This window comes from Herpailurus yagouaroundi, unplaced genomic scaffold (genome assembly GCF_014898765.1).
Source record: "Herpailurus yagouaroundi ecotype Mexico unplaced genomic scaffold, PumYag 189, whole genome shotgun sequence".
In the NCBI taxonomy this organism is placed as follows: domain Eukaryota; kingdom Metazoa; phylum Chordata; class Mammalia; order Carnivora; family Felidae; genus Herpailurus; species Herpailurus yagouaroundi.
Window position 1 is genome coordinate 16414658 of NW_024412420.1, and position 22255 is coordinate 16436912.

The window sequence follows — 22255 nt, forward strand, 5'->3', positions numbered from 1 at the left end:
GGGAGAGGGAGAGGGAGAGAGGGAGGGAGAGAGAGAGAGCATAAGCAGGGGAGGGGCAGAAAGAGAGCGAGACACAGAATCCAAAGCAGGCTTCAAGCTCTGAGCTGTCAGCACAGAGCCTGACATGGGACTGAGCCACCCAGATGCCCCTTAGGTGTCTTAATACATGTTGCTTAATTACCTTTCAGAAAGATTATTGAATTTATGTTGCTATCAATCATATACCAGCTTTTACATACTTTCCCCAGAATTAAATACTACCATTAAAAAAAATAAGCAGAAATTAGTAACTCACTGCCATTTACATTCAAATTTTTAATTACTAACGAGAGTGAAATGTTATATATCCATTGATTCCTTATTTTCTACTTTTTTCCTTCTGTAAACTTTTCACCCCCTTTATTAGGGGTTAAAATTCAATTATCTCTCTGAATAAGAAATATTCCTTGGAAAAACAACCTGGTTTCCAGAAAAATCAAGAGAAATTCCAAAACCAAACAATTTTCTTTGAGGTTAATTATACCACGGATCTTCATAATTAGTACAGGTGAATTAGAGTTTGCTATATCATAAATAAAATAAAGAGCACATGTCTATCTTCAACCAAAGAAGATACTATTTCTGGGTTTCTTTGTTATTACAGAGTAGGCTTGTCTCACTGGCACTTCAGAACAAAGCATCCCATCCTATAGGGACAAAAAGCCCATTATTGTACGGCACTTGTGGCCATGTGGTTAATGAGCTAGTCACTGGTAAATCAGTATGAAAAAAATTAACCCAACCCACATAATTTAGTGATAGTTGTTGCTTACACAAAACCAGAAATGAAACCAGCTAGTTGCTAAACACCTACTTTATGGTAATGGACAGAAAGCACCCAACCTTAAAATTAGGACAGATAAAAACTAATGGCGGAAGACAGGCAAAACAGTAAGCCAAGGCACCCCTGGGAGTCTCCTTGGCTACCAAAAGCAACAAGAACCCTCCAAAGACCAGCATGAGAAGCATTTGCTCAGTATGTTTCATCTGAAATTTGACGTGTAAATTTTTCTCACAGAACAAATGCCTCTATTTAACTGGGCCCCGCCTTCCATTTCCTGTCCCTATTATTTTTCATTCATATTCTAAACTTTTAAATCAGAATTGCTTTAATCACTACTCGGTCATTTTTGTATTTGGATTCTTTTGGGGGGAAAGAGAACATCTTTATTTTTTTAATCGTGAAAACAACAGATTCCATGATATCCCTAGAAGATGGTATGGTTAACTGAGACAAATCATTGTAAAAGCAGATCTCAATAGGGAATCGGCTTGTGACTGCTCTAAATCGATATCCTTAATTGAAAGATGGTCTAGAATCCTAGAATGTTAAAGACTGGAAAGGAGCTCTGAAGCCATCTAGCCCTCCTTGAATCATGTGCCTCTTCATAGAAGGGGGAGGGCTTGGAATGCACACACACGTCCAGGGCTCCTTAGTGCTCCCCCGATCTCCTAGATCTGAGTTAAACCAACAGGTTACTTCAACCTGTTTTTTTCTGATCCTGTCAGGATACACTCTGGCTGACTCCAATATTCTTCCCCCAAATCACTCCTTTACAGGTGGTGCTGAGGTTAATGAAAACACAAGCTATTGGAAAGGAAGGCCTGACATTTCTGTTATTATCCTAAAGATAATAACATGTCAGTAACCAGAAGCAACACAGGCTGAAAGATTTCCGATATAATCACCATAACTGCTCTGAAACCTGAAGAAAAAATAAAAAAGACTGAAAGCCCTGAAATACTACAGAGGCAAGGCATTTACATCCATCTCTTTTACGCTGCTGTTGCTTTTGTTTTATTAAGATGTAAGAGGGCACATTCACACGTACAGAAAAACCTTGACTGAGAATACAGAACACTGAAAATTAAGAGGGACTACCTACCTGAATTTGGATTTTTTGTACTCCTATCCAATCTTCTAATACCTCAAAATGCATAAAACACCACAGTTAATGATGTACCATCATTTAAAACAAGGGAAAAAAATTTTTCAGACAATTTCTCTGTGACCTGAGCCAATGATCCTCTTACATTTTCTAAACATTTATAATGTCCGAGAACTAAACAGTCAGTCTTTGGCATTCCTAACTGAAATGTCAACACATGTTGACATGTACAACATGATGCTACCAGAATGTCAAGTCTAACTTTCATTTTGAGCCTCAAATTGTCTTCCAAGGAAGCTCATTTCCTAAAACAACAATGCTATGAATTCCAATACCAAAGTACCTTAGTCTCTGAGGGTTTAACACTATCAGTCACTCTGTAGCCTTCATGGAGATGAGTCCTCTCTCCATAAAGTATAAGAGTCTCAAGAGTCACACTTTTATTTTGCTATAGCTCTTCTGTACCTAGTAGAGAGTGATGGGAATGTAACAACAGTAACCATGTTCTGGATACTCAGTAGGCAACCTAGCAGGAAATGCCAGAGACAAAGACCAATCACGACCAAGACTACAAAAAGGGGAGCTGAGTGAGATTCTAAACATAGAATATTAGTAAACTTAAGCAAACACTGTTGGGGGCCAGAAAATTAAAGTTAACTGTAACATTCAAAGATGTGCCTCAATCACATAGGAGAGCAGCTCCCTATAAATACAGACCTCCACTCCACATTCTACTTCAAAAATCTCTGAAGCAGGGCACCTGGGTGGCTCAGTTGGTTGAGCGTTCTCAGCTCAGGTCTTGATCTAGCCATGAGTTTGAGCCCCGTGTCAGGCTCTGTGCTGACAGCTGGGAGTCTGATTCTAAGTCTCCCTCTCTCTGCCACTCCCTCACTCACACCTGGTCTCCATCTCTCTAAAAAAATGAATAAATGTTTTTAAAAAAATCTCTCAGGCAAGGGGCATATGGAAAGTCCCCTCCTCAAAAATAACAACATACATGCTGACTCATTTGTATTAATAAACCTTGATGAAGTTTTTATATATTAGCCAATCACACTTGGATACAAACTGGTTTATTAAGGGCCAATTTTTTCTCCCCTAGGAGTACAATCTCAATGTAGGAAATGAAGTTTTGGCTGAATGGTTTGGGGTTAGGAGTTGTGATGGGGGAGGTGGGGGAAAGGAAGAAACCGTCATTTTGGGAAATGCTCCTGATTGAGGTGCTACACTTAAAGATTTCTGCCAAAGAAAGAAAAGGAAGGAAGTAGGTACCTGGGGATCAAAGAAGCACAACCAAAAATAAATGAAGAATGCTGTAGGAAAATTTTATCATCAAGTTTGCTAGAGACTCTGGAAGCAACTAATGCCAGAGACTGCTCTGACACCTCAAACCTGAGTCCCCTTCAGACTGTGAGAGGCTTAACTTAATAGCTGAACCTTGTGTCTATCAATGAATTTGACATTATTTTGCTCCAGTTCACTGAAAATCTTTCAGACAAAGGATAATAAATGTTTTGGTTCTAAAACCAAGAATTTCAGGAAAACGTACTTTTAGCAAAAACACATTTTCTTTGGAAACACATACTTCGTTTCATTTCAGGTTCATCCAGAATAGGTTTATTTCATTCAGCTGTAGAAGCCCCCCTATACTTCAGTTCCCTTGGAATTTGGTGAATAATCCTTTCCTAGTTATGAACAATTCCAAACTATGCTTAGCAGACCGTATGAAGACCTATGTCCTCTTTAGGGGATGACAACTGAGAAGCAGCAGTTTCATTTTCGCACAGCACGGCACACAGACTCTTAAAGCATATTTATAGTTTCCCTTTGGCAGCTCAGGAAAACTCACACACGCTATTAGGCATCCTCAATCTCCTTGCCTATAAACCGTGCCTAAAGAAAGATGTCTAATTCCTTGGAACAGGGAGGAGATGCAATCGTTAAGTGGCTTTGAGACGGGTGAAATTTACCACTATTTCATAACTGTTCTTCAAAAGCTTATAATTTTCTTTCAAGTTGCAGCTCTGGAGGCTCTCATTGACGCTCAGACTTCATAAACTCCCTTGAGCAGGGAAAGGATAACTAACGTGCTAATTCAGATCACTCAAGCTTGTTTTCTTATCACACCTTTGGATACTTTTGCAAGACCTCACGCCTCATGCCTCTACCCCAATATAACAACTACTAAAATCAAAGCTCTGAGAATGGTCTTCAAACCACATTTGAGCGGACAAGAGACGGGAAGTGATGGCCTTAAGTGACACAGCTTTCCCTAGCCAAAATGAGGCGTCCTCGCTCGCTTCGAGCGGCTCAAGATGTTACCAGAAGCTCCTGCCAGATGTGCGGGGCAAGGGTGCGGGAGCAAGTAAAGCAGGGAAGATAACTGGAAAGCCCTGGGGAGAACTGCGATGCCAAAGCCTGCAGGAGGAATGGACTGGAAGGAGGTGAGGCAAAATTAGGCAGGTACTGGAAGGAGCCAAGGCAGCGAAGAAAACAGGAGAGGCGAGAGGTAGAGCCCTAGAGAAACCTGACGAATTCGCGCCTGGAAGGGTTTCCGAGGGTCCAGTTCTCTCACCAGAAAGCCGCGTTCAGCCCCAGGCACCACAGGGCGCTCCTGGCTGGCCGCTCCCACACCAGGGCTGCCTGCACCCGGCTCAGCAGAGGCTCGTAAGGCCCCAGCACCTCCACCAGGGCCCGCTGCGCCGCCTCAACCTGCTGGTCTCGCTCCCAGGAGCCTGACATAGTGCGGCGACCCCTCAAAGTAGGCCCCGAAGCTGGGCCTGGGGCCGCGGCCACCCCCTCTGCCTCCGCCATCTCCCCCCCCGGGAGCCACAACATCCGGGGCCGCGGCCCGTCGGTCACAATAAACACCGACTGCGCAGATGCGCGATTCCGCGGGGGAGGCCTCGTCCCTCCATAGTGCGCCTGCGCACAAGCTCTACCTCACGTCCTCCCAAAGAGAACGCTGCGTCAAAGTACGTCCCCCGCGCCGCGCCGCGGCGCAGAGCCCGACCAGGAGCTGCACACGCGCAGTCTGCTTCACTGAAGCCACATGAATGAGGCCCTGCCATCGCCAGAACTCAGTTCTCATTGGAGCGGAGAAAGTTCGAGGGCGGAGCGGGTTGTTTGGCGCCTGCGTCGTGCAGCTAGCGGCTGGCTAGCCGCGGCTTGGCTGGCGGGAGCGGCTGCAACACCGGTGCTGGAGCGACGATGCCGAGGGAAATCATCACCCTACAGTTGGGCCAGTGCGGCAATCAGAGTGAGCGAACCTCCGGCCCCTCCACTAGTCAGGTTCCTTAGATTCTATGGGATCTCACTGCGGGATCCTGGACTCCATCCGCCCTTCCCACAATCGTAGTTTTCCAAAGGCGGGACATGCCTGACCCAGTGTCCAGTTGCCCAACCCTGAGGGGCCCTCCCCTCCCAGTCGCTGGCGTACAGCCCTTTCCTCTGACATGGGAGACTCGCGAGCGCTCAGTCCCCCAGTTTCTGGTTGGAATCTGCCCAGACCCAGACGTCCTCTTTCTCGCCCGTCCGCCCCTCCCCCCCTACCAGTTGGGTTCGAGTTCTGGAAACAACTGTGCGCTGAACATGGTATCAGCCCCGAGGGCATCGTGGAGGAGTTCGCCACCGAGGGCACTGACCGCAAGGACGTCTTTTTCTACCAGGTGCTCCCAGCGACTTTGCCAGCCCGCCCCCCACCCCCACCCCGCGCCCCCACAGTGGCCCCGGGGGGCCTGAGGGAAGGGCAGTGGCTTGGTACCAGGAAACCCTCTGGGCAAAGGAGTCAGGGCGGCTGGCTTGAGGAGGGAGGACAGGCAGGAGCCAGAGTTGGGAGGATGGAGGACTGGGCCTTAGCTGACTGGACCACCCTGCTGGTCTCCCCTTGACAGGCAGACGATGAGCACTACATCCCCAGGGCCGTGCTGCTGGACCTGGAGCCCCGGGTGATCCACTCCATCCTCAACTCCCCCTATGCCAAGCTCTACAACCCAGAGAACATCTACCTGTCAGAGCATGGAGGAGGGGCTGGCAACAACTGGGCCAGTGGATTCTCGCAGGTCATTTGCTATTCCCTGGCAGAACCCACAACTCCCTTCCTGTGTGAGGGCAGGCGGTATGACTTGCCAGAGAGAGAAGAAACCAGATCAAGGATGTAGGAGTAGTAGAGCGAGAGAGAGATGGCTGAGGGGAGTTCCTTTTTCTAAGTCAATATGGTTAAGACTGCACTTGGCTAGTGCTGTGTGCCAGGTCATACTAAGTGCTTTACATGTAACTTACTTAACCCTCCCAACAACCCTAAAGATACGTATTATAGGTTCACAGTCTCTTACCTCCTTTTTCAGATTCTAAAAAACTCTGAAGGGGCGCCTGGGTGGCGCAGTCGGTTAAGCGTCCGACTTCAGCCAGGTCACGATCTCGCAGTACGGGAGTTCGAGCCCCGCGTCAGGCTCTGGGCTGATGGCTCAGAGCCTGGAGCCTGTTTCCGACTCTGTGTCTCCCTCTCTCTCTGCCCCTTCCCTGTTCATGCTCTGTCTCTCTCTGTCCCAAAAATAAATAAACGTTGAAAAAAAAATTAAAAAAAAAAAAAACTCTGAAACCAAAACATGATTTATAACTTGTTTAGTAGCAAAACCAAATCTCAGGGCACCTGGCTGGCTTAGTCAGTAGAGCATGTGACTCTTGATCTTGGGGTTGTGAGTTCAAGCCCTACTTTGGGTGTAGAGATTACTTAAAAATAAAATCTTAAAAAAAAAATCTCAGTGAAGACAGGCTATTTTATAGTTTTTATCTAACTTGTCATTACTTATACATTTCATTGCAGAAATATTAATACATTTGATTAGCACACACCAGATACCCACTGGCATTTTACTTAACATACATCATACGTACCATATTACCTTTCTAGAATTGGAAATATTTGAATTCTGAAACATAGCTGGCCCCAAGAATTTTGAATAAGGAACTGAGGAGTTGTATCACCTTCATAATTCAGATGAGGAAACTGAGTAACCTACCTAAAGTAACCTGCCCAGAGTCACTTGGTTAAATAAAACTAGACCTAATACATGAATCCAAGCAGTGTGGATGTTGAGTATCTGCTCATACCCACTGTACTATATTGCCTCTCAGTGCAAATAACAAGCAGGGCCACTGTGCTCCAAAAAAGGACTTTTATGTTCTATAAGGAGAATTCAAGGTGGCTATTCTGAGGTCAGAGTCCTTTGTCCCATGGTCCTGTCCCACTCTGATACTCCCCATGTCTGTACAGGGAGAGAAGATCCACGAAGACATTTTTGATATCATAGATCGGGAGGCAGATGGCAGTGACAGTCTAGAGGTGAGTGTCTTAGGAATGCTGGTGGGAGCTGTCAGAGGGAAGGCTTCACAACACCTTTTAGAAGCCACCTGTTAAGTACAAGACCTACCCATGTACCCTTTGCACTGGACAGAAGTCACTGGGCTTTGCTGGACACAAGGCAGAGTCTCCTGAGCTGTATGTGTGGGGTAAGGGAAGTGGAGGAGAGGGCTTGGGAAAATAGGAGTCCAAGAAATTGTAGGATGGGTCCAGTCTGAAATCCAGTACCTAGACACTGACTGCACCTTCCCCCTGTAGGGCTTCGTGCTGTGTCACTCCATTGCTGGGGGGACAGGCTCTGGCCTGGGCTCCTACCTCTTAGAACGACTGAATGACAGGTAAGTATGTGTTTTAAGGGGCAGGAAGGACTTGGTTTCCCAAGTAACTGGGAGGCCCTCCAGATACACCTTCCTATTTGCTGGAGCAATGAAAAGGCCCTTCTGTTAACTCCTGTAGTGAGAAAGAGAAGATAAAATAACCAAGAACCTGATCACACTCTGAGTGGTTGGATCCAGAGCCTAGAATCTAAGCCCTAGATGAAGAGATGAAGAAGGTTCAGGGGGTATGGCTGGTTTAGTTAGAACCCTAGGTCCTAAGATTGTCTCTGCCGTTCCTTCCCCCTTTGGGGTTGCAGACTTCCAAAAGTCAAGTCTTCTTTCTCTGCTGATCCTGTGTCCCACCCCAATTTCGCCATTTAGATTTCACTGCTTTCTGACTATTGTGAGCCCCATGTTTACTAAGCCTCCAATCTCTTGCCCTGACCTTCTCCTCTCAACCCCACCAGGTACCCCAAGAAGCTGGTGCAGACATACTCAGTGTTTCCCAACCAGGACGAGATGAGCGATGTGGTGGTCCAGCCCTACAACTCCCTGCTCACGCTCAAGAGGCTGACCCAGAACGCAGACTGTGTGGTGCGTCCTGGATTCTGCCATTCTCCAGTGCCAACCCCCTTGTCTATTTCATCATTTTCCTACATTTAAAAAGTCTATTTTGAGCCCTTCTGTGCCTCAGTCTTGTGCCACTGCCTTTTGGATGGGTCTTTCTGGCCATGAAGCACCAAGGAAATTAAGCTTCAGAGCCCAGATTCAGGCAGAGCTCCTGTCCTTTCTGTCTGTCCCCATAAATCTGTCACCCTCTTCTGTCCCCCAGGTGGTACTGGACAACACAGCCCTGAACCGGATTGCCACAGACCGCCTGCACATCCAGAACCCATCCTTCTCCCAGATCAACCAGCTGGTGAGCCCCTGCTCCCGGACTGGAAACCCTCCTTACTGGAGTGCCATCTGGGGAAGGGAGGCCCCGCCCCAGGCAAGGCCCATGACCCGGCACCCCCGTCCCCAGGTGTCCACCATCATGTCAGCCAGCACCACCACCCTGCGCTACCCTGGCTACATGAACAACGACCTCATCGGCCTCATCGCCTCGCTCATCCCCACTCCTCGACTCCACTTCCTCATGACCGGCTACACCCCGCTCACCACGGACCAGTCGGTAGGAGCAGCCCCAGCAGGCCCTGCCCTAGCCTTTCTGTCCCCCTGCTGCGCCCTCCAGGAGCCGCTCTTTGTAGCCCCAGAGGCTCTGTGCTCAGGGACAGGCACAGACCGTCCAGCTCCGTGCTGACTTGTTCTCCTCTTCCCTAGACCCCTGGCTCCCTGTAGGGCCCGGGCTATGTGGGGTCTGCTGATGCTCCCGCACAGGGGCATGACCTTGCTGAGCTGAGGAGGGCTAAGATTCCTGGTCCTGCAGCCAAGGCTCAGTGTACACCTGAATCTCAAGATGCCTCCCAGAGAGACCATCCTAGCCTGAGTCTGATGGGGGTCAGCCATTGGACCGTGCCCTGAGTGCTGGCCTGGTCCCCGTGGCCCGCTCTCCCCTCAGGTGGCCAGCGTGAGGAAGACCACAGTCCTGGATGTCATGAGGCGGCTGCTGCAGCCCAAGAACGTGATGGTGTCCACGGGCCGGGATCGCCAGACCAACCATTGCTACATCGCCATCCTCAACATCATCCAGGGGGAGGTGGACCCCACCCAGGTAGGTGAGGCCCCTTCGTGCCACCCCCGGAACCCACAGGGGTAGAGGAGAGGCTACCACCACCACTGTTGTGTCCACCCTTCCCCACTAGGTCCACAAGAGTCTGCAGAGGATCCGGGAGCGGAAGTTGGCCAACTTCATCCCCTGGGGCCCTGCCAGCATCCAGGTGGCCCTGTCAAGGAAGTCTCCCTACCTGCCTTCGGCCCACCGGGTCAGTGGGCTCATGATGGCCAACCACACCAGCATCTCCTCGGTGAGGCTTAACGGTTTGCACCTGTCTTCCCATACGCACTTTCCTGGTTGGGCCTCACCTCTCCACATCCTTGCTGCCCCTGCTTCCAGGTCTCTTAATGTGCAGATTGCCCAGCACTGGTTCCCTGTCTCTCTGGGCCATGTTGTTTCTTTATGTTCTTTGTGACCCCTGCTTTCTGCACACACCAAGCTCTTCGAGCGGACCTGTCGCCAGTATGACAAGCTGCGGAAGCGGGAGGCCTTCCTGGAGCAGTTCCGCAAGGAGGACATCTTCAAGGAGAACTTTGATGAGCTGGACACATCCAGGGAGGTTGTGCAGCAGCTCATCGACGAGTATCATGCGGCCACGCGGCCAGACTACATCTCCTGGGGCGCCCAGGAGCAGTGAGTCCCCCAGGACCAGGACCTTGTCTGCCTTACTGGTTGGCCCAGGCCCCGCCTGACCTACCACCCCCTCAGAGCACAGATCAGGGACCTCACACATCTCTTCCTCATAAATACACATGCACGTACTCTGTATTGGCCTGGGGACACGTTTCTGTCTCCTCTGATGAGACTATTTATGTTTAATAAAGCACTGGACATAAATGAAGTTACTGGTTTTCTGAAGGCCTGTAGATGTGGGGAAGGGGGTAGTGCCTGTTCTTTCCCCTATTGCCAGCCTCTTCAACTCTGAGCAAATGCCTCCCCTAGCTTTTCCTTCTCCTTCCTCATTTTGGAGAACATAGGTGGTGTCTACCCATGTGAGACATGCCTTCCCAGGGTAAGAAGGCCAACAGATATCACCTTACTCTTACTGACATTCCGGGTCCCAGGTCCCTCCCACCCTTCCCTGTATAGGTGACCAATCTGCCAGTTTCATGTTCCCACATCAGAGTGTCCTGCTAATCATCATAGCAAGCGGGCCTGCAGTCACCACCCCCACCGCCAGGCCTGGGCAAGCAGTAGAGTTGATCCAAGTGCCTTTAATCTTGTAAGCAGGGTATGCCAGAGAGCCAGTCCAAGAAAGCCACTGGGCAGGCAGCTGGAGTCTAGGACAATCAACTCCTGAGACCAAACCCAAAGCCTAGACTATAAGCAGGGCCCGAAGTGGGCCCATAACTAAGGCTCCATAATTCTGTTTACAGGTGGTCTACAGAGCCCTCCCACTTCTTGTGGAAAACTGCAGGGAAGTAGTAAATATATAGTGACCTAAATGTTCAGAATCAAAAGGGCAAAGCAGGTTGTCCCTAGATCATGGTGGATTGTCAGGGCCCCTCTTAGGCCTTTATGCACCCTAAGGGTGAGGTTTGGGGAATAATAGCAAACATGCACGTGGACACTCTGCTAGGTACTCCACATTATTTTGTTCAATCCTCATGACAACTCTATGAAGTGACAGATGTTATTAGTACAAGGAAACTAAGACTAACCATGGTTAATGTACCAAGTCACCCACCTGGTAAATGACAGAGTTGGAGTCCAATCCTGGTTTGACTGGCATCAGCATCCCTGACCATTGCACGTCCTGCCTTTTATGATATCTTTTGGGTTAGTGTAGAATCCCATCTCTGAGGTCTTTTGGAGCCATTGGATGAGTGCATGGTTGTCAGAGAATGTGAGGACTTTGAACACCTGTGCAGACAGGGCAGGTGCAGTCTCTCTGGGTTGGTGGGACTGTCAGCCTCAAGTTGCTTCAGGTATACCTGTTAAGTGTCCCCATCACCCATGTCAGGGTAGCTGGGGACCTGTGCCTGCCTTCTCATTACTGTCACCACCAGCATGCTTGGCCAAAGCCAGAGGGCCAGCCCAGTGGATCAGAAGGATTCGGGCTGGCAGAGCTCAGCATACAGGTGAAGGACCAGCCCAAGAAGGTGACTGTGAGTCCCTACAGAGGCTGAAGATTACCCAGAATCAGTATTCTTAATTTGGGCAAATTAAGATCTTTTTCTTCTTGTTCATTGTTGGCCTGAGGACACACTTTTCCTTCCATGAACCTATTTATCTTTAATAAAGCTTTGACGTATGAACAGTGAGCAACATTTAGGCCTAACCCTTATGAACAAAAGTGACGGATGGGCAGGGAATGGGCAGTCAGAGGCTAGGCTCTGGGCTGCCTGATAGGTGGCAGGGAGACCATAAGCCTGTCACCACCACAAAGCATGAGCTTGTCACTTGCAGTTGCCAGACCTCTCCTGAGTCAGCCTGGTCAGTGTCAACCAGCTGCCTGTCGTCTGAGCAGAGAGAGGGTGACTTCAGGGAAAACTGGCGTGCACCTGGTGCCTTCTCGGCTCCACCTCTGGCCCCTGCACCACTGGGCACCCTGCCTTGCTCCTTTCTCCCTTTACAACCCCTGCCCCAGATGAGAAATCTTTCATCACCTGGGGTATCTGTATGAGTGACTCATGCTGAGTAGGGGTCATGCGTGCTGGCAAAGGTAAAAGGCTGCTATATGTGAATCGTTGGCTAGACCCCTCCAGGCCACAAGCCCAGGGCCTGCCTTCCTTTGCCAGACCCAGTTAAAGGGCGTGAGCCCCAGGGGGAGGAAGCACCAGCTAGCCCAGAGTAGAGTTTTCTATCACCAACCCAGAGGGGTAAATACCCTGTGCAGGGGGTCCTCCCTGGAAAGAAGAGCTGGATCTGCAAAGTTGCCTCCTTCTGACGGCTGAGTGCCAGGCACTAGGAGCACAGACACACCTCAATGCCAGCTTCAAAGCCAGGCCCCTCCCCCAAGGCTATTTCCAGATCACCCATCACCCCACACCAACGCAGCCCCTCCCGGTTCTTGGCCAGTGGCAAACCCCAAAGTATGTCAACTAGAGGGCAGCGAAGAGGCCAGGTGGAAAGGGAGGAAAGCCTCTGGGAATCAGGGCAGCAGGTGGTGCTGGTGGTGAAAAATCCCTGTGGTCTGAGAGACTGCAAACCACAGAAGTAACTGTCCTGATGAGACACAAGCTGCAGTAAAGCTGGAGAGAGAATGAAGGCTCATGCACAGAACAGGAACCTCTTTTTGACTAAACAAAATTAGAGAAAATCAGCCATTTCAAGGTAATATTCCCAGAATTCCCATGTGATGTGACTCAGGGACAGATATATCTAATATCAGGAAGCACTTTATAGTAAAAGTAGAGTGGGGTAAACGAATCTGGGACTTAGGACTGTCACTTTGGAAAAGCGTACCGGGATGAGGTGAAGAGGTTATGAGCACAAGAGTGGGTTGGGAGCTCACAGTAAGCACAGATGCCCCACAGGGTGGGTGAGTCAGTCCAGTAAGTCTCATCTGTGGTCGCCACTAGTCACACGCATGCTCCATCTCCCTAGAAAGGGGCTGTCTGCGGTGGAGACTCAACTAAAATCCAACACCAGTACACCTTCCAGTAACGCTCACCTCCACCACTTGCTCACTTTCCATTCCCTCTTGGGTACCTTAAGCAGGTAAGGGGCTGCCCTAGGAAAGTAACAGGAACATTTTACATTGATGTTCTGATTTACTAATCCATCATTTGTAAGTTTTAGTGAAATTCCCTAGGATCTGATCACTGCAACATGAATTGGTAAAATTGAGTTTCTTGCAAAGCTATAGGCTCTGTCACTCAGGGTCTAACACCCCCATAAGACCTAGCTGGAAATACTCTCCTCAGATCTCCAGCATTGCTATAGTAGTGACCGTGGCCATCAACTCTAGAAGCAGACGATTCATCTCTCTATCTCTCAAATCCATTATGAATTTTTTTTTTTTTTGAGGAACAAGAACCAAGTTTTTTATTTGTTCATTTCTTGCATTTGAAGTATTCCCTGATAACATCCTTGGCCTGAGACTCTTTGCCATAGTCCTTAACCACCGCACAGCTGCAACCAACCGCTTTAGGGGTTTTTCTCTCTCTGTCAACTTTACAGAAGCCTACCCATTCCCCTAGTTTCTTGTTGTCACCAACCTTAATTAGGTTGATTTAGTGTTCAGCACAGAGCGCCTCCACCAGCCTCCTACATATAGGCTCATCACAGTTGGATGCAACAAAGACGGGCTTGGTGCTTGTCTAAGGCTTTGGCAGCTTCGTGAATTCCATGTGCTAGGCCATCAATTCCACGTGCTAGGCCGTCGTGGATGAGGGCGGTCTTTGACACCTCTTGTAAACCAGTATGAATGGCCATTACACCTCCAGCAGCAATTCTTCCTCTGCCACAGGGGTAGGGGACCCGGGGGGTTACAGGTGGAGACGAACCTTGACTGCACCCGAGCCTCCGCCTACGCGAGACTCAGTGGTGCAGGGAAAGAGGTGTTACGAATTAATAGGGTGACCAACTCATCCTGGTTTTAGCACTGAAAGTTCTGAGTCTCAAGACCCCCCTCAAATTTGGTTTTAACTAAAACTCCCACGTCCCCTCAGTCCTGAGAAAACTGGGATGGTGGGTCACCCTAAATTAAAGAACTCCACAGAGAATGATCGGAAAATCTTGAAGCAGTATATATGAATGATCAGGGCTGAGTTAAGGTCCAGTAGACACTTGCTAATTAATTAAGCAAGCAATTATTAAAAATAGAGACCAAGTTGCTCATAAGCCTTCATAGTGAATGCCTAAGGGGATTTCCAATTTTATTGGGGGTAGGGAATATAGTCTATAATATAATTAATTTATATGAAATATATATCATATGTTAATAATATAATTTATGCATGTGATCATATATTGTATTATTTTGATTTTTTTTTAATTAAGTATGCTCCACGCCCAAAATGGGGCTTGAACTCACCACCCTGAGATTATGAGTCTCATGTAGTCTCATGCTCTACTGACTGAGCTGGCCAGGTGCCCCTGTTATTCTGTTTTTTAAATTAAATGTCTGGGGGAACCTGAGTGACTAAGTTGGTTAAGCATTTCCTTTTTTTTTTTTTTTAACATTTTATTTATTTGAGAGAGAGAGAGAGTGTGAGTAGAGGGAGGCAGAGAGAGAGAGAGAGAGAGAGAGAGAGAACCTCAAGCAGGCTCCACACCCAGCACAGAGTCCATTGCTGGGCTTGATCCAACGACCCTGGGATCATGACCTGAGCCAAAATCAATAGTCACCTGCTCAATCAACTGAGCCACCTAGGCGCCCCAAGTGTCTTACTCTTGATTTTGGCTCAGGTCATGATCTCATGGTTCATGGGATAGAGCCCAGCATCAGACTCTGTGATGACAGTGTGGAGCCTGGTTGGGATTCTCTCTCCCTCTCTTTCTGCCCCTCCCTTGCTCTCTCTCTCAAAATAAATAAATAAATAATAAATTAATTAATTAAATGTCTCAAAATAGAAGTTGTCCAATTTTAAGTGCTACATGTAAAATATAATACAAAATAATATTGAAATCATTATTGAGCGTTTAATATACACCAAGAATTGTTCTAGGCACATTATATACATGAGCTCATTTAATTTTGACAACAACTCTATAGATAGGTACTATCTTATCCCGATTTTTACAAACAAGGAAACTGAAGCTCAGGGTCATGCAGCTGGGAAGTGGTCCTTCCCTCCCTGGAAAGAGAAAACTTGGGAAGAGATGCATTAACTGCCAGATATATGGTAGGCTGTCAGCCGCAGGAGGGAAGGGGCTCTTTTGTGACATTCTGGAAGCAGGACAGGGGGCCAGTGGAGGGAACTACAAAGGGGAAGGTTGCAGCTCCACAGAAGGAAAAACATCCACAGGATTGCTGCTGTCCTCAGGTAGAATGAGCAGTCACATGGACCATGAATCCCCCTCCACTGAATTCAGTCAAGCAAATTCTACATGATGACTCTCGCCTGGAATGGACGGATCCTAGGAGATGGATGAAGTGACCTTTTTTTTCTTTAATTTTTTTTAATCTTTATTTTTGAGAGACAGAGCACGAGCCGGGGAGGAACACAGAGAGAGGGAGACACAGAATCTGAAGCAGGTTCCAGGCTCTGAGCTGTCAGCACAGAGCCCGACGCGGGGCTTGAACTCACAAATCGCGAGATCATGACCTGAGCTGAAGTCGGACTCTTAACCCACTGAGCCACCCAGATGCCCCTGAGGTGACCTTTAATATGCCTTCTGGTCTTAAGGATTTAGGCATTTCTTGGAAACCAATATCCTTTATAATAAAGCATATTCATTCTTGAAACAAATTTATCAAGGTCTGCTGTGTGCCTGAACCTTTTCCAGGAACTGGGGGTTACCTAGGTGTAGAAGTTAAGATTGTGAATCTCAGAAAATTCACAGCCTAAGACATCTATGCAGCAAAGTGGCAGCTGAAGTGGTAAGCACACATCAGTGGGATCACAACAGTGTACTGTGCTCAGTAAATATTTATTGAGTGTTTGCAAGAATGAAAGGCTATGGGAGGCCAGGGTGGGAGTCACACAGAGGAGCGATCATTTGACAGGGTCTTGAGTTCTGAGGGAAGCTTTCCAAGTGGAGACATAAGAGAAGGTAGGGGGACTAACATGTGCTGAGACCCAGGCTAGCAGGGAAGCATGAGATGGACTTGACCTCTCTTCTGCAGCTCAACCATCCCCTTCCTGTCGACTGGGGAAGGGAAGCTCACACCAGGCAAATGAGGCCACCAGGACCCACCTGGGGCTCATGGAAGGCCAAAGACAGAGAAAAGGGGTTATGACCCAACCCAGGTATGAAGAAGGCTTCCCAGAGACAACCTAGCAAGGCCTTGTATGCAGGGAAGCAGTTAATGTGTTGACATTCAGAAGGAAAAGCATGATAGGCAAAGGGAAAAGAACCTGAGAGGGCAGGGAGGCCTAGAAATAGGACAGTGGGTTCTGGAAACTGCAAAGGCCCAGAAGGTGCATTTGGGGGAGCAACAGAGGACAAGGTCAGGTTGATACTCCAAGACCAGACAGGTCACGCAGGGCCTTTTATGCTATGTAGAGTTTGGACTTTATTCTCTGAACAAAGGGGAACCCTGAAGGCCAACTGGGAAGCTACAGCCGCCAGCCCGCCCCTTCTGGACTTTTCACCCAAAATGACACTGCACTCTGCCCCCACCCCCTGCTTTCTATTCCCTCCTGTTCTCTAACTCTTTCTGCAAACCAGTATTTGGCAGAATCTGATATCAGAACTCCAGCTCATGTTCTGCTCCCTCCTGAAGGTGGGTTCTTGGACGCTGTTGCCCACACTGATGGCCTGCTCTTTATCATTCTGTTCTCAGGCACCATAGCCTGCCCTGCCCTGTCCTGAGCTGCCCTAGACTGGCTCTGCTCAGCAGACTGCCTCTCTGTCTTCCCTGCCCCAAAGCCCTCACAGATCAGTCCGGACCGTGCATACTTGGGGCCTCCTCGCCAAGCTTAACTGCACCATTCCTCTTTCCGTCTCCAGCCCACCACATGCATAATTTCACGGTATTTTGTTAGCGTTATAATTGTATCTTTCTCATGTAATTTCCCTTTCTGAGCCTCTCAAATACAACCCCCTGTGTTCTACAGAATATTCAGCATTCTGGCAATAATTATGTTCCAACAAATAATAGATTTAAAAATATGTACCCTCTTCTTAACAGTTAACTCTGAAATATATTAAGAGAGGTTTTTTTTGTGTTTTTTTTGTTTTTTTGGTTCATTTTTGAAAGCAATCAAGGCCTGTGGATATGAGGGGCGCCTGGGTGGCTCAGTAGGTTGGTGTCTGACTTCGGTTCAGGTCATGACCTCAGGTCATGAATTTGAGCCCTGTGTCAGGCTCTGTGTTGACAGCTTGGAGCCTGGAGCCTGCTTCGGATTCTGTGTCTTCCTCTCTCTCTCTGCCCCTTCCCCACTTGTGCTCTGTCTCTCAAAAATGAATAAACGTTAAAAACATTTTTTAAAAAGACACGTGGATATGAAACTTGGACCTTCTCTTTCTAAATGAAAAAAATATATGTTATATATATAATAAAATACATGTAAAAGGGAAATGGAGGGCATGACTCTAGCTAAATGCTGATTTTCTTTTTTTAAATAAGGATAGATTGGCAGGAAAGTGCAAAGAAATGTACAGCAGGTCTCCCCCATGTTAACTTGCATGACTGTAGTACAATATCAAAGTCAGGAAATTGACACTGGTACAATCCACAGAGCACATGCAGGCTTCACCAGCCATATAGAGTTCACTCATTTGTATTTTATTACGTCTACCTTCCGTGACCACCGCTGTAATCAAGATACTTATTTGTACCAACGGTTCAAGACCCTCAACAGTCTCATGCCACACTTTAATATCCACACTCCCCTCCCCTCCCACAGCTTGATTTAAATATGAAAAAGTATTAAATGGAGCACAGAAAAAATGCTACAAGAAAATACACTGAAATGATTACCAGTAGATATTTGGATTGTGAGATAAAGCTTGATATATTTTTTATTTTATTTAAAATTTTTTCAGCTGTTTCTGTTTTTCTTCAGGGAGAATGTATTATTATTAATTTTTTAAATATTTTTTTTGTTTAATCTTTATATCCAACGTGGGACTCGAACTCACAACCCTGAGATCAGGAGTCACACAGTCCACCAACTGAACCCACCAGGTGCCCTAAGAATGCATTACTTTTGTTTTTTTTTGTTTTTAATTTTTTTTCAACGTTTATTTATTTTTGGGACAGAGAGAGACAGAGCATGAACGGGGGAGGGGCAGAGAGAGAGGGAGACACAGAATCGGAAACAGGCTCCAGGCTCCGAGCCATCAGCCCAGAGCCTGACGCGGGGCTCGAACTCACGGACCGCGAGATCGTGACCTGACGGAAGTCGGACGCTTAACCGACTGCGCCACCCAGGCGCCCCATGAATGCATTACTTTTGTGAGAAACTTTCTTGAGAATAATTTATAACATATATCCTAATGTTTACTTATAATAGTGTGATCCAACAAGTTTCAAATTGGAAAAAGATCTGGTGGATTTTAACTTGTCATATTAACTTAAAGTTTACTTTACCAGCAGATTGAAATACTCCCTTCTATTCCAGTGTACAATTTTCTCCATCTCCCATAGAGCAATTTAAGTAAAACACCCACCCGTTGTTCGTAATTCTATCTTAGACTGCCTTTAAAACGAAACTTGAACAATGTAAAACGACATTGTTTCCGTTATGTATTACTGCCTAAAATTCACTGTGAAACACAGAGGCATAGAACACTGATTTACTGTTTCTCTATGTTCTGTGAGTTGATTGGGCAATTCTTTTACTGGTCTCCTCTGGCTCACTTGGTCTATTACAGACGGCTGGAACAGCTGGAAAGTCCAAGTTGGCCTCATTCATATGTCTGGCAATTCGTGGTGGGTAGAGAGGCTCAGCTCTCTTCCTCACAACCTCCCAACCTCCAGTGGACAAGACCCACTTCCTTGCATAGCAGTCCAGGATGGTGTTCCAAGAGGGCCAGGCCCAGTGCATAAGCACTGCCCTGCTACACTTGTATCATACATATTGGCCAAGACAAGTCTTAAGATCCAGCCCAGAATCAGTTCTGGAGGGAGCTGTACCAGGGCATGAACACTGGGAGGCAGAATTCATTAGGGCCATTGGTGCAACAATCTACCACAGTTGTAAAGGCTGGCCCCTTTATAAGAATTTAAGTATGGATGAAAAAAAAAAAAAGATTGCTTTGGGTTCAAAGGTAAGGTTAAGTAAGCATCATAAGGCAATTTCAAATCTGCATATAACTCTGATTCATTCAAGATAATAGAAACGGCCAATTTCCCTGTAGCTAACTTAAGAACTAGTGCCTCATGAGCGAATTGCATAGTCTTGTTACACAATCAATTAATTTGCTGTTACATCCAGTTACACATCATGGCCTAAACTTCATAAACCTATTTCTCTACGTAGAAAATAAAAGAGATAAGAACTTTTGTTTTCCTAACATCCTCCAAACATAATCTTGTTCTTTATTTTAAAAATGATTTATTGTTTAAAAATAAGTATTTGTGAGAAGTCTAATTCCCAAAAGTTATACATTAAACCAGCTTTTGCCTCAGGACTAATTTCTGCCAATATAGGAAATATGAAAATGGGTACATTTTAAAAAATTTTTAATGACTACATGTCTTTTTTTAATATCTTTTTTAAAAATTAAAAAAAATATATTTTTTAGAGAGAGAGAGACAGAGCACAAGTGGAGGAGGGGCAGAGAGAGAGGGAGACACAGAATCCAAAGTAGGCTCCAGGCTCTGAGCTGTCAGCACAGAGCCTGATGTGGGGCTTGAACCCACGAACCGCGAGATCATGACCTGAACCAAAGCCGGACGCTTAACTGACTGAGCCACCCAGGTGTCCCTGAATACATTTCTTTGTTTCCTCAAAGCACTTAAGCAAATAAAACTTAAGATCCCACTGGGAATTTGGGGGATCAAATGTTTCAACCGATCTTGAGACTACAGTAGTTCCTCCGACATCTGCCATGATGCTTGTTTCATCACCTTGAAGATGCTCTCTCCATGCCACACCTCTTGTTGGCTCTCTTCACTCCAGTCACTTCGGGCTTCCTCCAGGTCCTTCAACCACTCACACTCTGGCTTTCCAGCTTTCTCCACGTGTCTCCTCCTCTGGGATCTCTCCTCTTCACCCCACTTCCTTCATCTGGCTGGCTCCTTACTTAATCTCTAGGTCACTCAAGTGTCACTTCCAGTGAAGATTTCTGGCTTCTCCATAGATGTTCCACCAGCACCCTGTACTTTCTTTGCCATAAATGTCACCACACTTTATTATTTTATGTTTTCGCTTTTGTTTTTTTCTCCTTGAGGGCAAGGACTGACCTGTTCATGGCTGTATCTCTAGTGTCTGACACATGCTGGGAATTCAAAAACATTCCCCCAAAGGAATGTAAATATCAAGCAGAAAGAAAACTACAAAGAGGGTGCTCTGGGTAGCCACATTCACATACTCAAGATTATGTACTTTACCTATAGGTGAGCCTGTCAAGTCTTGACTCATAGTCTACTTACTCTTATTTTATTTAAAAAAATTTTTTTTCAACGTTTTTTATTTTATTTTTGGGACAGAGAGAGACAGAGCATGAATGGGGGAGGGGCAGAGAGAGAGGGAGACACAGAATCGGAAGCAGGCTCCAGGCTCCGAGCCATCAGCCCAGAGCCTGACACGGGGCTCGAACTCACGGACCGCGAGATCGTGACCTGGCTGAAGTCGGACGCTTAACCGACTGCGCCACCCAGGCGCCCCTTATTTTTTTAATTTTACTTATTTACTTTTAAGAGAGAGAGAAGCAGAGAGAGAGGGGGAGAATCTCAAGCAGGCTCCATGCTGTCAGCCCAGAGCCTGATGTGGGGCTCGATCTCACAAACCCAAGATCATGACCTGAGCTGAAATCAATAGTTGGATGCTTAACTGACGGAGTCACCCAGGCATCCCTACTTACTCTTATCTGAAACAAAAGCCTAACCTGTTTAGATGTATGAATTCCTAGACCAACACAAATTTGCAAGGAGAAAGGAGAGGGGTACTAGGGACCTTAAAATAAAAGCAGTTAGGACCAGGGCTATTGCCCTGATAAGGAAAAAAGAGACAGAAAAATGACAAAAAGCCATAAGGAAAGGATCATCTAGCTTAAGGGTGAACATATCTCCAAAGAAGTCTTTGGGCAGCTCAGCCAGATAGCAAAGGCTGGTGTTCATGCCCATGCCTTGAGTCAACGAGAAAAGATTGAATTTCATTCTGTGTATTCCACTTAAGAAAAGAAAGGAGTAAAGAATGCATTTTACAAATATTCCCACCAAAAATAATTTTTAAAGTGTTTTCTTTTCTTTTTAGGATCTTGCTTTTAAGTAATCAATCTCTACACCCAACATGGAGCTCGAACTCACAACCCCGAGATTTAACGTCACATGCTACTGACCAAATCAGCCAAGTGCCCCCAAAATAATTTTTAAATGTTTTAAGTTATGAAACCTAGAGAGATAAGCTGGTTATCTGGGAAACTCACTTATCTACATGGAAAATCTTTTTTTTTTTCCTGATAAAAAGGTAACAATGGTTAAAAATAATAGTAAAAGAATGAGGGGTTACTGCTTTTCCACTGGAAGAGAGTAGTGACCTTCTTCAGAGATACCTGCACTCTGTTCCTGCCCTCCTAGCAATTACCCCACTATATTTCTTTAAATATATTTTTTAATGTTTTTATTTATTTTTGAAGGAGAGAGAGACAGACAGAGCATGAGCGGGGGAGGAACAGAGAGGGAGGGAGACACAGAATTCGAAGCAGGCTCCAGGCTCTAAGCTGTCAGCACAGAGCCTGATGCGGTGTTCAAACCCACAAAGTGTGAGATCATGACCTGAGCTGAAGTCGGACACTCAACCAACTGAGCCACCCAGGCTCCCCCCACCATATTTCTTTAAAAAATTTTTTTCTAATGTTTATTTTTGAGATAGAGAGACAGAGAGACAGAGACAGAGTGCCAGAGAGAGAGGGACACAAAATCTGAGGCAGGCTCCAGGCTCCGAGCTGTTAGCCCAGAGGGCTTGAACTCACACATGGCGAGATCATGACCTGAGCCAAAGTCAGACTCTTAACCGACTGAGGTATCCAGGTACCCCATACCCCACTATATTTCAATTAATGGTTGACTTCCCTGTCTTCCCCACTGGCCTATGCATTTCTTGTGGGCTGGGACAACATCTTTTATCTCTGTATCCCTGATATCTACCACAGGTCCTAGTACATTGTAGGTGTTCAACAAACATTTGTTGGACAAATGAAGAATGAT

At 46.7% G+C, this 22255-nt stretch overlaps 2 protein-coding genes and 1 pseudogene across 2 annotated transcripts in view; 1 reads left to right on the forward strand and 2 right to left on the reverse strand.

The window, feature by feature from the left end:
* The window catches only part of RETREG3 (reticulophagy regulator family member 3), a 27579-nt gene extending 22720 nt beyond the window's left edge, over window positions 1–4859 (reverse strand). The window contains exon 1 of the mRNA XM_040497629.1: window positions 4504–4859. Coding sequence (XP_040353563.1) covers window positions 4504–4766 — 263 coding nt within the window. The 5' untranslated portion in view covers window positions 4767–4859. The remainder of the gene's footprint in view (window positions 1–4503) is intronic.
* Window positions 4860–5034: 175 nt separating this feature from the next.
* On the forward strand, window positions 5035–10165 carry TUBG1 (tubulin gamma 1). Its single transcript, XM_040497630.1, has 11 exons — window positions 5035–5187; window positions 5484–5596; window positions 5822–5989; window positions 7204–7272; window positions 7549–7628; window positions 8075–8201; window positions 8440–8526; window positions 8632–8781; window positions 9169–9321; window positions 9413–9574; window positions 9764–10165. The coding sequence occupies exons 1-11, from the start codon at window positions 5139–5141 to the stop codon at window positions 9959–9961; spliced, it is 1356 nt and encodes a 451-aa protein (XP_040353564.1). The 5' UTR covers window positions 5035–5138; the 3' UTR covers window positions 9962–10165.
* A 3114-nt stretch (window positions 10166–13279) lies between these two features.
* LOC121045185 (40S ribosomal protein S12-like) lies at window positions 13280–20298 on the reverse strand (annotated as a pseudogene).
* Window positions 20299–22255: the final 1957 nt, after the last annotated feature.

What these genes read in the sequence shown, in the direction of transcription:
- TUBG1 (XM_040497630.1), top strand. Translation starts at nt 5,139, where the DNA reads ATGCCGAGGGAAATCATCACCCTACAGTTGGGCCAGTGCGGCAATCAG. An exon ending in ATGGCAGTGACAGTCTAGAG is followed by an intron (nt 7,273 to 7,548) that starts GTGAGTGTCTTA and finishes TTCCCCCTGTAG; the next exon opens with GGCTTCGTGCTGTGTCACTC. An exon ending in TCTCCCAGATCAACCAGCTG is followed by an intron (nt 8,527 to 8,631) that starts GTGAGCCCCTGC and finishes CCCCGTCCCCAG; the next exon opens with GTGTCCACCATCATGTCAGC.